Genomic DNA, 17700 nt, shown 5'->3' on the forward strand with positions numbered 1-17700 from the left:
TGTCACTTCTGTCAGATAACAGATGAATGATGGTCGATAATATTCCAGATGTCACATTTTTGTTCCTAGTAGAGATATCGGCCAGATGATGCTATCAAATCATGGCACTATCGAATATTTCTTTTTCGAATTTAGTAACAACACGTCGTACGCTGACAATAGTTACATTGCGGAATTTGAAGGAAGATGAAAACCAACATCATTTATCTATTCATTGATAAATATTACGAATACTCGTCGATTTTAAAGCTACCCTAAGCCAATTATGATTTTATTTAAACTGGAAATAATTGTTAGGTTGAGATAAATGAAGCAATTATATTGACTGCAGCAGGCGTCGACCGTTTCAAAGCTAATTGCAAATTGTGGACGTGATCTAAGTTCAACTATTATACAGATAAATATGATAAACTTGACGAAAGATACGTTGAACCATGGGTGTATATGCTAGGAGTTTACTGTTAATACGTCCATGGTTGAACCTTTTCCAATTTACAGCAACAAACGCATCCACCAGGCTCCGGTGATCAAAGGATGACGACGAAGCAATTGCTATAGGCTACACAATTTCCACGGAAGATATCAAGATCTGGTCGCGGTATAATTGGGAAAATCATCATTCAGTCGTCTACAGTAATTACTATGGCATTTAAGGAAGAAATAGAGCAGAGACGAACCTCGACAGCAATTCGTTAGTATGAATGAAATGTATATCTTTAATTACTAAGATTCTATTCATATCTTTTATAGAGAATCCCACACTGATATAACGAGAAAGATGAAGTCGAAAAGGTGCCCGTTATATCAGTGTGGGATTTATCTATATATCGTCGAAGCAGGGGCATAGTGGTTCACCAATGATTATCTATTCATATTTGTTATATTTGTCTCTCGAATGATTTTTTTCTCTGTTTCAGGTCATACTAAAGGCATGGAATATCGAATATTGTTATGAATGGTTTGATAGGAGAGTTTCATTTATCTCCGTGCGATGATTATACTCGCAGACTTACCTCGTATTTACTTTCTACATAACCGTTCCCTAGTGACAACACAGGAAGTCCCGCATAAGACGTCAAATAGGACAACATAGGATCCACAAAAGTTGATACGACGCCGAAAATATCATTTTCGGCCATTGCTGCACATATATCATTTGTTAAACTTTTAGGGTCGGCGCTGAAGCTTATATTGAGACCTGTGACGGAGACATTATGATCCTTCAGTAGTTTATCGCTTACCAGACGGATACTTTCGTAGAAAGGGCCGTGGAAATTTCGGAGGTTGTTCTCATCTTTGAATAAAATGCCGATTTTGACGCTATTTTGTGTCGACGACACAATAGAGCAAACAACACAAATTGTTACGACTAACGTGCCTTTAACTACATCCATGCGCCGAATCATCGTCGACTTGTGACCAACAAATCACATCCTTTCATTTTCATAAACATTAAACGAATAGTAATCCTAGATAGATCCTACATGTCGATTGTAATCCGCGCTTTTACATATTCGTATGTGACTGTCAGTTGAAAGAGGTGACGCGATTCAACGATTTGCGGTTATTTCGCCCCATTCTCCGCATTGATCATCGGCAAGCGAGGTAAAATCTCATGCTACACGCAACGTATCTTGTGCACCTGTCACCCACGCTATGATGGTTTCGTGTCCGATACCGAACCCGCATTAGCCAACTCTGTTTTAGATGCGCGGTAATTCGCTTTGACAGAAAACCTAAGTCGCTTTTAATCCGTATTCATTATCACGGCTTGTAAAACTAGCCATACTCACTAATTTTGCTTTCCCGTTTCCACCCTGAGATCTCGATGTTGCTTCCCTGGTGCATTAATCACGAAGTGATGCCGGGATGAGAAAGGGATGTGGCGACAGTTACGCAGATAAACTGTGCGAGACCTCGCTGAGATTATAGCCACCTGTTGTTTTTCAGTATATTAATTGAGTAAAGCTCGCGGTTTGACCGTCACATTCGCCGATGACGAATTGATTAGAAATTAAAACAAAATTGTCATGTGTTGATTATACACTGGCCCGTGTACTTATAATTAGAGCAGTACTACAAGGTTTATCATCACATTGTACTACAAACTGAATTTTTGATTATCTATATCATTACCATCATCAAATACAAAAATATATAGATTCCCAAAACGTATCTAGGTTGGTATTCACCTCGCGTAGTCGTGGCAAGTAGGAATAATGCAAATATATGGCTCGAGAGATAGAGAGCAATTTTTTTCTTCCTTTTACGGGTTTATTTTGTTGATAATTAATGCTCCCGTATACGATTCGAATCAATCTAAACAGTTTTGTAATCGTATAACACAAATAGCTTGTCCTGCTGTTGATTATGGCAGTTGTTTAAATATGTAAACACAAAGAGGGTTCTTTGATGAATAAATGCATTTCATTATTTGTATGCGTATCATGATTTTCCCAAAAAGCAATCAATTCGTTTCTGGTACTCAATCCAGCGATTTTACAGCATAGGTGGATTGGGTAATGTCAAGTCTCTCATCGGCATCGGCTGTCCGTTTAACAAAACACGAAAAAAACGTTTTTAGAGCTTTTTCAGCTACTTGACAACCATCATGCTTTTTGAGATGATTCTCGATTTTTCCTTTGTTAACATGACAGAACAATTGCTGAAGCTAAGCGGCGAGTTTATGTCCGATCGTAATAATGAATAATTGAATTTCATCGTCAATTTATCTTGACGTGTAAAAAATCGATCACAATAATCTAGCGAAGTAGTCTGAAATCCCGAAAAGTCAGGCACGGATCCTCCATAAAAACAAAAAGAGAAAGTGGTTTTGTCGCGTCGTGCAATGAAATAAAATAGAACAATTTATTTTACACATATCTCGAAACATAATATATACGTATATATACAAACTATGGCACGTTAAAATAAGGAGAGACGATTATGTCATTATTATTATACAGGGTCCGTCGATCAACGATGGACACGAATCAAAACATATATGATGAAAAAGAGATTTTGTTATCGTTGTTTTCTCTTCATCGGTGGTTCTGAGTGTCGTATTCTGGAACTATTTCGCGTAGTGTGACCTCGTACCCGGTTGTCTCATCTTCCCCTCGATGGATATCAATTTGGAAGATGCTTTCGCTGGGATAGTGGCGTATCACATCGTCGTCAACTTTCACGATTATTCTGCAAACATACAGTGAATGATGATACTTCAGGCCTGATTGACTCGACTTGACTTACGGCGCAGATTATGTGGGATTATTGTTCAGTGAATTAATTTCCGATTTCTGCACCGAAAATCAACCACAACACCTTCAGCGTAACCGCAGGATGTGGAACATTCTGGATTAGTCTTTTCAATTCAAATCGGTTCCAAACAAAAAATGGAGATCGGTTGTAAGATTTTAGAAATATCTTCGGTTCATACATACCCCTTTTGGGAATATTTGTTAATGCTCCGTATGTCTGATGCCGGTATCTGGAATTTCTCTTCAATCTGTAATAATGATAAGAATGTTGCTGTGTATATAGATGGATGAAAATAACAAGCAGGAAGGATTTTAAGCATCTTTTAAGATAGATAGATATATAGTTTATTTCCACAAGAAATTGCAACAAATTCTATATCTATAAAGAACGCTCATCTAAAGCAAGGTTGCTTGTCGGGTATGAGACATCTACCCTCACACGCACTCAAAACACATATTTACTCATCAGGCATGCACACATTCAAATTTACAAGATTACAAAATTACAAATGGCGGGACGACGTCTTTTAACTAGACAACAATGGCAATAACAACCTTATTGAGCAATTACTCTAAATCTCATCAAATGCTTTATTTGTGATTCACACTGAAATAGTGACCCGTGTCCACAGTGAATGAGAAGCTATGGCTAATGCGCGATGGTCCACTTAATAACGAATACATCCATCAAACCGAATACTGGTCGTGCTGCTAGCGCATTTATTTGTCCAGCAGTAGTGGAAACGGGAGAAGTATTTTCTAACACAGGTCGACATCGATCACAACCCACGACAGTAACTGTTCTCATTAGGAACAAAATCATTTATTTTGCACTTGTCAACGCCTGATGTTGCTCGTTCTGCGGCGCAATGCAATTTCCCAATCTCAAGTAATACGCGTTTCTATGTATGTATAAGGATTATTGATAGGACTCGGTCTCTAGTGAAGTGTACTATTGAATGAACAGGCTAAAAGAACCATCTATACTATTTCCAGGTTAATGGCATTGGAAAATGAATGGTTGATATTATGGACATCAACTTGTTAGACATTATCTAATCGAAAACTTCGTCGAATATTGCTATGGCATTTGAAGGGAAAGTTCTCACGCAATCTTTATAATTTTGTTATATTGGCACGATTACATTGCATTGCAGTTGTATTTGACGTCGCGATAGATTGGAATTTCAATTATAAAGATTCAACGTACCGCATCTTTAAGGCCGTCGGCGGTGGCTTTCTGCAAGACGAGAGCGGTAAAAACGGTTTCATCCTTTCTGCGCACGTACAACAGCACTGAAATTAGAAAATATGACATATCTGAATAATGCATAGCATGGATATACTTAACTCGCGTCAAATATTTACGTATGATAACGAACTTGTGAAGACTTGGTTAATCTTATAGTTATATCAACATAAATACCGTTGAAAGATTTTTACATAATGCAAACTGCATTGAATGTCTTTAATTGCAGGATAAGGGATGCCTTCAGAATCAGGCGTTAGATGGCGAATAGTATATTGTAAATTAAGTTACTAACGTTCCCCGTCTATTTTCTGGCGTTTAGCAGGTGGTGGAAGTCCATCCGTATTTGGAGGAGCTATCGCCGACGCAACGGGCCTGAAGTACATACAAGAATGTCTTTGAGCAGAAAATAACGAAATATCATGGTCAAATGTAAGACACATCGTGAAACAGTCCTCTAAGACTGTTATATGAAAATCCTACCTCGGTGCGACTGCAGGTGCAGGTGGACAGAATATTGGTGGAGGGGGCATTTGATGGCCGAAGAATAGGAAAGGTCGGGATTCGACGTCCACCATGGAATACAATTCAGTTTTCTCACATGGTGGGTGGATTTGAAAGAGTTTTTTCTTCTGGTAACCTGCAAAATAAGACTAAATAATAAAATCAAATCCTACATTCGATCCCCGGATATAAAACTTTGAGGGAAAGTGAAATGTTTACAGAATTTACGTACCTGAGCTTTCTAACATTTTAAGCTTGGCTTCACGTCTTCTTTGTTCATCGCGTGTCTTCCTCTCGGCTCCCTAGAATTAATGCATGAAGAAAAACGTAAAAACCTGATTACATTATTTTGAATCGAAAATGTCTCCCTAGCCATGTATAATGTACGAGTCATGCGTTGTTATGTTGAGAACAATTTTCGAATCGTGACAATGAACTTTTCGAACGTTAAAATGGCCAAAGAATACTCAGTTCTACCTTATCGCAGAACGCCTTGATTTGACAATAAGCTCGATGCACAGGTAGAATATCTCGTTCATCTTCAAACGTGTCCACTTGTATATGCAACGGCATTCCCTGTATGGATAAAACAAGCGTTTTACATCCTTCGGCAACGCGACTATTTTATTCACTTCTGAAGATTTTTTTAGTCTTTTTAAGTCGAAAGTATGATTGAGTTCTCTTATGCGAGGTTAGACCAGACGGTTTCATCCGTGTGAACAAATACACTGCGGAATACTCACCTTAACACCTTTTTGATTGCTAAAATCTGTACTCAGACATTGGACGGCAACACTCAACTGGAAAACATGCAAGTAATAATGATAAGTTTATTTTCGTATAGAAGATTTGAGGTTTTTACGCTACATATGTAATTACTATGTCCATTTGAGAAAAACGGATGGACAATGAAAATGATAGACACTAAGAAATATCATTATTCCAGAACTCTGAATAACAGTATTTAGCTGCACTAAGCCCCCATTTTCTAGCCGTTTACTATGCCAGCGCTTGGCGGATACCACATTTATCAAAGCTGAACGTAGTCCTGTATATATACATACCTTCACTGGTTCTTTGGTCGGTCTCCAATGAAAAGAAAATGCGTTGCTAGATATTTCCGTTATGCTTTCTGTGATGATTCCGCTGCTGTTTTTCGTATCTACGGGAAAAAGAATCTGTGGATTAAATAATTCATATCGACCTAACGTTCAACCCGATCCTCGCGAGGGGAAATGATGCGATTAATTAAAAACATAGCGCGCTGATAGATGATAAAGTGCTGATAAAGATATTTCTACGCAGAAGAAAGTAATGTAAATAGATATATGAGGAATAGACATATTTTTTCGCAAATATTCAAAGGTCTAATCGCAGTACAAATAATTCAAAATTACGTATTACATTCGATGAATGAACGATACATACCTAGCTCTAGAACCCGTTGTTTTGCATTATGCTGTCTGCTATACCAAAAGTTCCATGCAGTTGCATTGTCGACATTCATTTTCTCTCCTCTCAAAACGATTAAGATAACAGTCTAAAATAGAAGAAATGTAATATTTTGTGAACCTAAGTATTCACATGGGGCATCATTAACTCTCAGAGGACACCATTCACCTCGTTTTAGCGTAATTGCACTTACCTTTACGGTCTCATTTCTGAAATGCATTGACATTGATCGACGATTTGGATGAAACTCGAGACAAAGATTGTAGTACTGCCCTAAAATATATACATCACAACTTGATGGGTGAAAGTTATGTAAACACGGTAACCACTAATGACTAAGAAAACATTTGACAAATAAAGAAAATACCCTTGTTGATATAGGTAACTCGATCTTCTTCGATTTTTTGGAACACCGATGTCTGTGCTTCAAGTGTATGAACAAAACCCGTTGGGTCTGGAATTCTGAAAAATTATTATTCGTTACCGAGATTTTTTCAATGAAAGATATTTCTGAGGGGATAGGGTTCGTCTATCTTCCAGAGTAAAGTCTTATTTACCTTTTCGCAACCACGTCGTCCTCAACTGCGTATTCTTCGGGCGAACATTCATAACTTGATCGTCGTTTAGCTGCTCCTCGGTTGCTGCTTTTCTGCTCGCTGGTATAATGTGAGGACTTCATAACGTTTTCCGGCATATCTGCATCCTCATTTGGTCGGTGTTCGTGAACATGGACATGTCCACCGTGTGGATATTGGTGACCTGGCGTGGTCAGTGTCGTGAGATTGATAGGAGAAACGTGTTGGTCCATTTGAGACATTGTTCTCATTTCGTAGTATTGGCTGGTTACGGGTGTTAATGGCTGATATTGTGCGTTCTTCTCGGGTATCATTTGCATCGGTGGATAACCCATACTAACAGCAGCTGGATTCGGGTGGTACATCGGAGGAGGTTGTAAATGGTAACTGTCGCTCCAGGTTGTAGCCATACTTGAATGTAGTGGAGGTAATATAGGACGGGTGTTGAGGGCCTTTCGAAGCGGACTGGTGTCTGAAGCGGTGGGGCTATCTTGAGACATTGGTGACGGAGATTCATTATGAGACGGGTGGCCACCTTTGGGTGACGCCGATGCCATTTGCACGAACTTGCGCCGCATTATTTTTTCGGACAACGCTCGACGTATCTGGTCGCCGGCATCTCTCTGTTGCTGCTGGGTTTGTTCCGATGCACTGAGCTGAGCCACCGCCAGGGCTGCTTCATGTTCTCGATATAGCTATAAATATTTCGGTGAATGCATTGCTTAGATGACTGACACAATATTCAGTTGGAATTAAAAAGAGTACGTAATGAGAGATATCTCATGAGGACAGATGAGGACCTTATGGTTGAATATAATGTAAACTTTATAATATGGTTACTCACGTGCAATTCTTCTTCTGTCAGTTGATGGTCAGGTATAAACAACTTCTCAATACTTGACCCATTCAGTAAGAGAAGCTCGGATTTCTCGCTCCTGGAAGATGGAGGGTAATATACCGATAGACATGTCATTAACAATGTCAGCGAACGGCACAATGTTAACCCCACAGAGATTAGTTTATCTGACATGATGAATTGACAACAAATGAATAGGTGGCTTTCTGTATCAACCTTTTTCGTGTCTAGACTGAGGAAAATGTGCCCCGTCTACCAGAAAGAATTGTCCGCGAGCAGTCAATGAATAATTCTAGATACTCTTTTTGTGAAAAAAAAAGAAAACAATCCAAGATCTTTGTTAGATGAAGATTGTGTAGAATTGTATAGAAAAAGGATAATACTTACTCATCAGACGGTGTCATGTCCCGGCTGGCATTGGCAACCAACTTGATTTCATTTTCGCCGATCGGTGGTAGATTTTTATACTCGTGGAGTAAAGCCATAGAAAGAGTCTGTTCCTGTTGTGAAGGATCTCCATTGATAGCATTCGTTGCAGCCGTAAGTGGATGGCCGAAGAAAGCATTGATGTCACTGGGTACTTCTCCATCACCTTCACCCCCTTCGATCCTGAAAATACATGTAAGATTTTGAAATTTCGAACCATGGTGCACGCGGTTGCTCTAAGCTGCTAGCTATCGAAGTGAAATTTGATGGATACCAGGAGTTTCCCGAAAAGTTGTCACTGTGCAATCTCATTTTTGAATAAGACAACTTCAGTTTAATCTGCCCTAGATATCTTACAGGAAGTCTATTTTCAGCCCAAAAAAATTTCTCAGAAAATGGGGTTCACTTGAAATCAATAGATCTAGACAATGAGTGACCAGCATTTCTCAAATTCGTTTGGGTTCAACGCAGGTCCAACGGGTCAACGCTATCCATCGTAACAATGAGACGCCTCAACTGATTGCACCTGAAACTGACCGATGCATAAACCTTGGACGTTTCGCTTGAATTTAAGGTTACAGGAGTTCATTTAAGATTACATGAATGAATTCAAAAAGTTAGTGGTTAAATGTATTTTTCAAATAAATTTTTAAATAAATAAATTTTTTTCATTGTGCGTTAGAGAGAGATTTTATAGTCTGAAGATTTTGGTTCTCTAGCCCCCTCAAGCGCCTAATGTAGTAGTTTTACATTTATTACATGGGGTAGATCAGGTTCTGTTCCACAGTTCGTTGCACGGGCACGTCTGCATTTTTCAGATTTTCATGAAAAGGTAAAAGGTGGCCATAAAAGAATCATAAATAATGCATTTCTATATCGATATTACAAAGACTCGGTCGAATTGTGTACATGAAAAAAAACGAACAAAATAACGCTAATGCAATGAAATATGTATGATTCGATTCATGAACCTGGGAACCTAGTGGAAATTTCTGAATTTCGTGGGAATGTTAATCGTGATTGCCAAGAAAACTTCCTCGTTAATATTTCATGACTTCACCAAAAGATGAAAAAAAGAAAACGCATCGATTATATTCGCATGATAAAATCTCTTAACGAAAGCAATTCGACATCCGTCATAATTTTCAGGGTTAAATAGAATTAAGTTTCTCCTAAAACATTGATTTCTCGATTAGAAAATATGGAGCTGCACGTTCGTTTAAAGTGCCAACGATTTAACAACCATGTTGCATTCAAAGCAAATGCATAATTTCATCGCAAATTCTCTATGAAGACAAAAATGTTTTTTTCATCGTAAAGTTATTATGCCAATGATGTACAGCATACGACCGAAGTTTTCAAAGATTGGGAATTAAACACAGTAGCTGGCGCCGTCGTAGTAGTAATAAAAGTGCAAACAGACTCCGGTGACCAAGTCTAGAACATCCCGTTTGTTATGTGATTACTGACCTGAAACGATTTTTATGATTCGGTTTAGAAGAAAACCTTAAGGACGGCTGTATTGTGAATGTGGAGTGCTCGAATTACACATACTTTTAGACGTTTGTATAAAGGGAATGCATTTATGCTATTCAATGCTTTGGGGGAATTAAAGACATGTCATCGGAATAATATTTGCAATTAAAATACGCGTATGTCGTCGTCAATCCATTGAATAAGACTGTACATTGGGCTTTATTAGCGCACAGTAAGACGGTATAAGTTTATATATATCTTCTACGTAAACAGATTTCTTAGTTACATAAAATCGCTCGAAATAATGTGTAATGCAATTCGTTTTGATGAAACCCCTTAGAAAATAATGCATGTTCTATTAGTTGATTTCATATTTCATACCTTACATAAATGAACTATGGATGTTTTAAATCCTCTCCTACGACGTCCGAACAAGTCTGGCCTAACCTAACCGCGGCGGTGGCCACATGATGTCTACTAATGTCCATAAAAACCGGTAGCTACACCCGTTCAATGACAATGTCCATGTAAACTAATTAACAAAAGATAATCATTCCGGTTTTCGTGTGTAATAGGACCCTCGACCCGAATAGCGATGCCAAACTACTATTGGAGCCGGTTCCTTTTACTCCCAAACCAGAAATTCAAGAACATCGAGCTATAAATTCTATTGACAATCATTGTCCCTCGGTTTGTTTAAAACCTCGATTGCAGGACATTGGTGTATATTTAGCCGAACTTACCTTTCAAGTTTTGGGGTTACAGTTAGCATGGTTACCCAACCAGTTGAACCAGTCTCGGCGAACTTCCTCCCGTAAAAGGAACAGGTTTACAAGCGCCCAGTGTTATTGTATTCTGGTTTGACTTTAAGCTGCGGTTTTGAGACAGATCCACTTGTATTCGAGACACCTGTCCCTGCTGATCAGTCCGTGAACTTCACGCTAAAATTCTATGACTTTTCGTTAAAACGCACAAATTTTCGCGTTCGCGCCTTCGCGATTTGAGTCGGAGTTCTCACGCAACTATAAGCATGCCCTAGTGAGATTTTTCATGTAGGGTTTGACAATGATTCACACTATTTATTTAATGCAGGCCCGGAGCTTTTCATTTTATTTTGCGTGTCAGACGTATAGTTCATGTTAAATACGACCATCGTTGTGCATGTACAAAGCATTTTCTATAGATCGCGCATAGTAATGGCTTCGTTTCTTACAATTTTCTTTGAGCTAAAAATAGTTCTGATTTTTTTAACCAAGAAGCTATTGTGAAAACACCGTGGACCGTGTATTCGATCCCATAGTTAGTATGTAAAGGCATATAAAAGCGAAGTGCGGTAACAAAATTGAAATACTTGAATGCACCAAATTTACCGATAATAAGACATTCAGATTGTGTGCTTTCTATTAAAGCCCTTTGGAATCACCAGAAGGGATACTCCTCAATACGAAACATCTTTAAAACCTTGAACTCAATTGAAGAAAATTGATACGCTAAAAATAACTTTGAAACTACATTCCTATGTTCAAAACTCCATTACTCATATATTGTGTAGGCAGATTTAACTATGCATTTAAAACCTACAGAAATCCACAGCACGTTTTTCATTTGAGACCAAATCGGATGAGTTTACACTTTCTAATTCATTTTACCACAAAAAACCGTATAATCAATCATGTTACGTAATATGGTAAGTAATATCAAAACTATACACCCTTTTGGTGTACGTGTAGATTTTCTGATAATATGATATATCCATTACGGTATTATAGAGTAACCAAATGATAAGAGACAAGACACGACAGACACGAGACACCAGACATTGTGAACAAAATCTATGAAAATATACTGAGATAGAGCATCAGTTTTAATGTGGGCGGAGAAGATCGTTTGGTTAGATGTCAACGTTTACCAACGCGCCACCTTCCATACATTTCTATAGCTACAACTGCTTATTGATTTATGGTGCGGCGCTTGAGCATGATCCGAATTAATCTTTTGCGACCAAACGAATTTTGAGGCGCGAAAACAAAATTATTATAGATTTTTGCTCCATAGTTTTCATTTTGTGTTTTTCCTAATCGTTGTCAAATAGAAAAATCAGCCACCATAGAAAAAAAAGAAAAAATAATGGCAAAACCAATCGTTAAGAAATCTTATCTAATTTCTAAGAGGGAATACTTTCATCAATTCTTTTATGTAACTCCTGATTATGAAAAATTCGTAAATTGTACAATACCGTTACATTATACAATACAAGGTAATACATCTCTAATTAAACAGATTTGATTTTACGAGCAGCTTGTTTTCACTTGGTCAGGAGCACCTATAGCATTTCTGAAAGTGAGTGCAGCCGCCGATCAGGCAGCCTGAACAGAATGAATAGAGCGTCCACAGCATTTTCCATTAGCAGTCTCATTTGAGTACCATTACTTAATCAAATAATTACTTGCCGTACGGGATAAATTAAGTTTCAATTCGAATATTACGGTGCCTGGCGATCATTTAGCGGTAGTAACGCATCTGCGCGCGAGAGAGGAGTTGATGATGCTGAGTACGGATAAGGCTTCCGATTGCTAGTTGCCGTAGCAGTCGATGTCGGCGTGGATGCGACTGAGCTGCATAATTGTGTTCGCGATAATAACCCAGAACGATCGAGATTCAAAATGAGACTCCCGAAGGTAAGGATCGAATGATTCCTTCTTGGTTTTCAGCTAATTTAGCATTGATTAACGATCGGTCAGATTCGTAATACACATTTTCATTCGTCATATCATCCGCGATGCATAATATATGACTCAAGTGTTGCAGTATCGGTTTTACCAAGCGATACGCGAAGCAAACTCACCGAGAACGCCATGTTTCAGCACGCCTACGTACTAAAATGCGTCTACGATTCTTTCCTGGGGATTCTTGCTATGGTACTCGGGGAATCACTAATCGTTTCATACACAAGAATGAGCCATTTATTTGTATTTTATAAATATATATATGCTGTAATAAGAAGATGTACTGATCTATACGCAGAAGTATTTGGTGTATATGTTTTAACAAATTCAAATATACAACTGATTCTATCTCCTAATGAGATATGTTTCACATATTTTGTGCTTTTAGTGCACAGGACAAATATATATAGTCGCGTTTGCAAGTGAGTGTATATTGCTTTCAGGTAATCAAGCATGGAATTATGAATATATACATATATGTGTTAATTTTCTAGATGACTAGCAGTTAAACCGTTAACGAGTTACAGAAGATCCGTAGCCGTTATATTTACATAATGAAATAAAAGCAGGGATATTATGTGAACAACAACACCTCAAAATAGATATCCATTTAAACCTCATTCCCCGTACTTACCTCGCAACTAAGCTAGCTGCGCACGTACAGATCTCTAGCTTTTACATTGATGCATATAGTACCGGTAGCTGAGATCGCACTGAAGAAGCATGAGAAAATTGATTTACAATATCTTTCAGAAGCTCGAACGCAGCGGATATAATTGGTTTTCTCGAAGAACGAGGGTCAGCGATTCGACTGGTGCAAACTGAGAACGGAAAAAACGTAGATAAACAAATCTCTTTTCTGCGTTGATTTAGCGACACTCAGAAACTTAATTATAGTCGAAATACCGCCTAGATATAGTTACACTTAATAATTCATCATGCTGCACTTGGAACTAAGATTTCATAACAAAGTTGCCATCAAAGCAACAAGACGCATTGGTCGTTCGTTAGTTGTCTTGCGGCTAGATAGGACTTTACCCATTTAAGTAATAATGATTCGAGCGCAATCAGGCGCTGTCGGGAAACCTTGATTGCTTGGTATATACCTCATATATGAACTGATTATATAGTTCGTAGGGTACCATACAATATTCATCAGGATTTCGTGTCGACGATGTAACATCCCAGCGGGTTATAATGTTACTATTAATGTAACGAATAATACACGTGAGCTAGCTATAATACATTTTCGTGTCCCAGAACACTCGGCGGATGTTTGAAGTAATCGTATGTTAACCAATCAGCGGCCTCGTATTTGGAATCCATCCAATCGGCTTTAATCGACATTATCTGCCAAGAATATATAGATAATATATACGTACACGCATGAATATTCTATTCTCAAATGTCACAATTCTTCTCGAACGGTGGTTACAAAACTACCTTGATTATCAGATATCGATATGCCTAGACGTTACACTCATCTAGAAGTTGGGGCACTGCGTGAATTTGTTACCGTATAGAAACCGAAATGAATTGATAACATGTATATGCATATATGGACCAATTGGGAGAATCGGACCGCCAAATCAATTCAATATATTGATTGAGTCCGTTCTGTGTGTTGAACATGTACGTATTACGCTACTTGTAAACGCATAGTGTACTACTACTCTCCAGAATAATAAATGACATCCATACAAACACCCGATTTCACATCATCAAAACTGTTTCCACGAGTTCGGATAATTGAGTGTCGAATGATATATTGCGTCCGATTCATTTAGAGAGAATTTGCGTGGATTAAACTACGACATTTCATACACGATTGTGACACTAATTATAACGGACATCTAGGTATTACCGAGGTATTATGATGCGGATGCTGCGAAACCAATGCAATATTCATTCGCCGCCTAAAGCGTCAACTGTGAATTTTGATTCGTTCAAATTACTAGCGTAGGAAATATTATAATTCAAATATGTGTAAGTTTTATTTTTCTAAATTTGAAAGCAAAATTTTCATATTCGATATTTTCCACCAGAAAATGGTAACATATGGTGCGGGGTGTCTCATCCTTCGAATAGGAAAAATAGAACATTGATCTATGTATACCCTTATTATTACTTAGATAAATGAATTAATGATTAACACTGTGTTTATTTTTGCTAGTGTAGAAATCATTTCCTATTCTGTTTGGATGTTTAATTCATAACGCATCATGTACTTCTATTTTTTACGATTGTTCATAGCGTAAAGAATGAATATCGTATCGTGTGTAGGCTAATCACACGTCTATACGAAAAAAACCTAAAACATGTATATTTCATGTCACGGTATGACAGATGATGCATATGATATTCTAATCATTATGTTAAAATTATTTTGATACTTCGATGGCCGGGTTTTTTATTCATAGAGTAATGATATATTCATCATCGTAATGTGTTATTTCGCGAAAGCTTTATTTACTACGTATTGTTCGTCGAAATACTTTCGAATCGGTCGAAATCCGTCTATTACTGCCTCAAATGGGCGATGTAACAATGTGGACTATTTATTTATATATTGGTAGGCTAACCGTTATAGGCGATCGACCAAGATTGCTCGCCTTATTAACTGCCATCTACAACGGAAAGCTGAGAGTTATCAATCAGTTGGCAATTCATCAAATCAAATTATTCACGTTCGGGATGAAATGCCCAAGAAATTACCGCGGACAAATGCTGTATATACGTACTTGTTATATACTTTACATGTACGTTCGTACATGCCCTGGTATTGTCCTGACGACTAAACATTGGCGACATGAAGCATCCTCCGTCCCAATTGTCATTCGGTAGAATATTCGTCACAACTGATATCGTTTCCAATTGAATCATCGAAAATCAATAGAATTTCCCCATAAAACTGTAAGACAGTTTCGTTCGATTTGCAATACTCATTGATATAGCTGTTTAAGCGCATGATTAACGCGTTCTTTCCTGTAGAAAAGGTCGTCATGAAAATTGGAAGATTTTGCCTTCTGTGAGTTTTCCTAATGCTTATCCGAATCTCACATTATTGATGGCTATAACGATGGCCCCGTGAGCAAGAATAATCAGGGATGGATTGGCTACCAACCAGCCTGTGGAGGGATGTAACGAATTCGTTATCCTCCCTGTAACGGGAAGATTTCTACGTAACAGCCCCTGGATACCTGGCCTGCTCGTAGCATGCAAATATATGATCTATGCACTTAGATTTATGCTGAATCAATGCATTGAGAGCTCGGTGATAATTTCCATCAATAACTGCCTACAGCGTGATATATTTACATGAATTCTCTCTCTTTCATTCTCTCGGGTCAGACTGAGGGGGACTATATTCATAAACCCACCGCGAGTGGGGGGTAACGGTGCCTTATACAAGCTGAAATAGCGTCGATATTCCGAGATTTATTAATTAAACTATTGTATAGATGTGAATGTTCATTCTAGGGACTATCTTCCCGGCCTGACGTCCACAATAACACGATTTCGGTTAACCGAGAAACGATTGATTATATCGGGAAGTTGTGGTTATTGGCTTCTCCTGACGCTGGATATAACATTGCTTGTTCGGCTAATAGATCGACGCGTCCGAATATCCAAAGACAACAAATCCCAATAGTCTGTGTGCACGTATATTATCTAACAGCGCAAGCACTAAAAACGAAGATATTTTCCGAACGCCGCCTGACAAGTGCCGTCGTGCAAAATGACAAGGCAATTTCGCATATCTTCATGTGTTATAAACGGCGATGGTTGGCGTTCTTGGTTATAAAACCAGTTATCATGCATCGTGTTTAAGATGCCTTGCGCAGTCTTCTTGTCGTTTGTCTTCATTTTACTGCCTCCGTTAAACCACATGGGTACAATGAGCTGTGAAGCAGATTGCATATATTGAAGTTTTGCTGACTACAGGAATGCATTAGACATTCGTTACATGACGAACATACGTACACTTCGTGCCACCTTATTAATTTTTTTTCGTCAGATTTCATAAAAAAGAAAATCGTTATAGGATTCTCTTTTGAAAATCTTTACAAAGAAATCAATAGTTCGTGGGGTTCAAGCTCGCCGTGGTGTTTCTAACCAGTACCTGGTGACCATATAAAGAAAAAGAACATTCATGGCTCATTATTGTTAATACAAACGTCACAATGTCCAATATAATGTCTCACTACATTAAAGTAAATATGCTGATTTATAGGACTATAATACATTTATAATACATTCAGAAATCGTTATATAAATGGGAAAGTAAGTTCAGTTTACCTTTCAATTACGTTGGATGTCACGATAAGGAAAAAGAACAGTTGGATTTATAAGATAGTGATCGATGTGAGGATAATAGGTGCCGGAAAAGCACTATTTCTATATATATATTTAGATATACTTATAATCGAGTCAATCAGGTATTTTTGTGATAACGTTTTAGCGTTGATTTTAGTGAGCTTAGAGATAGAAGAACTGACTGAGTTTTGGATCGTGTTCCCTAGGTTACCAATTGAACGCACAGTACATAACATCTTAAGTGAATACGAGTGAAGCTAGCATAATGAGATCATGTCGGCTAGGGATTAACTAGCAATTCTGCGACTGATACTCCGCTTCGGTGAGAGCCTCGGCTAAATGTTTGCTGCGTTGACATTTCTAAAAATGATTCAACAGCGTTGGCAAAAAACTGAGATGCACCGGTCACCCTGCTTTTAGGCAGCCACGGAACGGGTACGAGCTAGCTGCATATCTGTTCATATTCAACACTGACCGATAGACCATCGAAATTTCCCGACTTGGATTCTACACACTGTGTATAAGCTTAGTTTATGTGAACAACATTTGCCGTGAAGTTGAATCGTTATTTTTCTCAAGTAGGGAACGGATCATTTTATTCGTGCACCTGGCAAATTAAGGGTTAAATAATTGATAAGGATATAATAGGTTGTCGTTACATTGTACTTATTGGCTAATGTTAATACAATTTTTCATCATTTCAGTTTCATGAGCCGTGAGGTATGCAGTGCGTATGATTCACAAGAGGAAGAATTCGCGGCCTAAAATGACTGTTCGAATATGTTAATAAATCGAGTGCCTTAGCATCTAGGTTCGGAAAATTAGTTCACTTTACTACTATACTTACAAGGTATATGCA

The 17700-nt window shown here is 38.1% G+C and overlaps 1 protein-coding gene across 2 annotated transcripts; it reads right to left on the reverse strand.

Annotated features, from left to right (window-relative positions):
- Window positions 1-2921: 2921 nt before the first annotated feature.
- On the reverse strand, window positions 2922-10862 carry LOC141899754 (grainyhead-like protein 1 homolog). Of its 2 annotated transcripts, none has more exons than XM_074786256.1 (16): window positions 10542-10862; window positions 8284-8505; window positions 7885-7975; window positions 7023-7735; window positions 6833-6927; window positions 6659-6738; window positions 6442-6553; window positions 6078-6175; window positions 5757-5813; window positions 5491-5589; window positions 5246-5315; window positions 4993-5149; window positions 4805-4884; window positions 4471-4556; window positions 3444-3508; window positions 2922-3195 (listed from the first exon to the last, which is right to left on the reverse strand). In XM_074786256.1, the coding sequence occupies exons 1-16, from the start codon at window positions 10568-10570 to the stop codon at window positions 3042-3044; spliced, it is 2208 nt and encodes a 735-aa protein (XP_074642357.1). In that variant the 5' UTR covers window positions 10571-10862; the 3' UTR covers window positions 2922-3041. The 2 variants fall into 2 exon arrangements, with proteins under 2 accessions (XP_074642357.1, XP_074642358.1); XM_074786257.1 differs by lacking the exon at window positions 10542-10862 and adding an exon at window positions 10180-10258.
- Window positions 10863-17700: the final 6838 nt, after the last annotated feature.

Source organism: Tubulanus polymorphus, chromosome 2 (genome assembly GCF_964204645.1).
Source record: "Tubulanus polymorphus chromosome 2, tnTubPoly1.2, whole genome shotgun sequence".
Lineage (NCBI taxonomy): Eukaryota > Metazoa > Nemertea > Palaeonemertea > Tubulaniformes > Tubulanidae > Tubulanus > Tubulanus polymorphus.

What these genes read in the sequence shown, in the direction of transcription:
- LOC141899754 (XM_074786256.1), bottom strand. Translation starts at nt 10,570, where the DNA reads ATGCTAACTGTAACCCCAAAACTTGAAAG. An exon ending in GACGACGTGGTTGCGAAAAG is followed by an intron (nt 6,928 to 7,022) that starts GTAAATAAGACT and finishes ATAATTTTTCAG; the next exon opens with AATTCCAGACCCAACGGGTT. An exon ending in CCGACGGCCTTAAAGATGCG is followed by an intron (nt 3,509 to 4,470) that starts GTACGTTGAATC and finishes TCATTATTACAG; the next exon opens with ATTGAAGAGAAATTCCAGAT.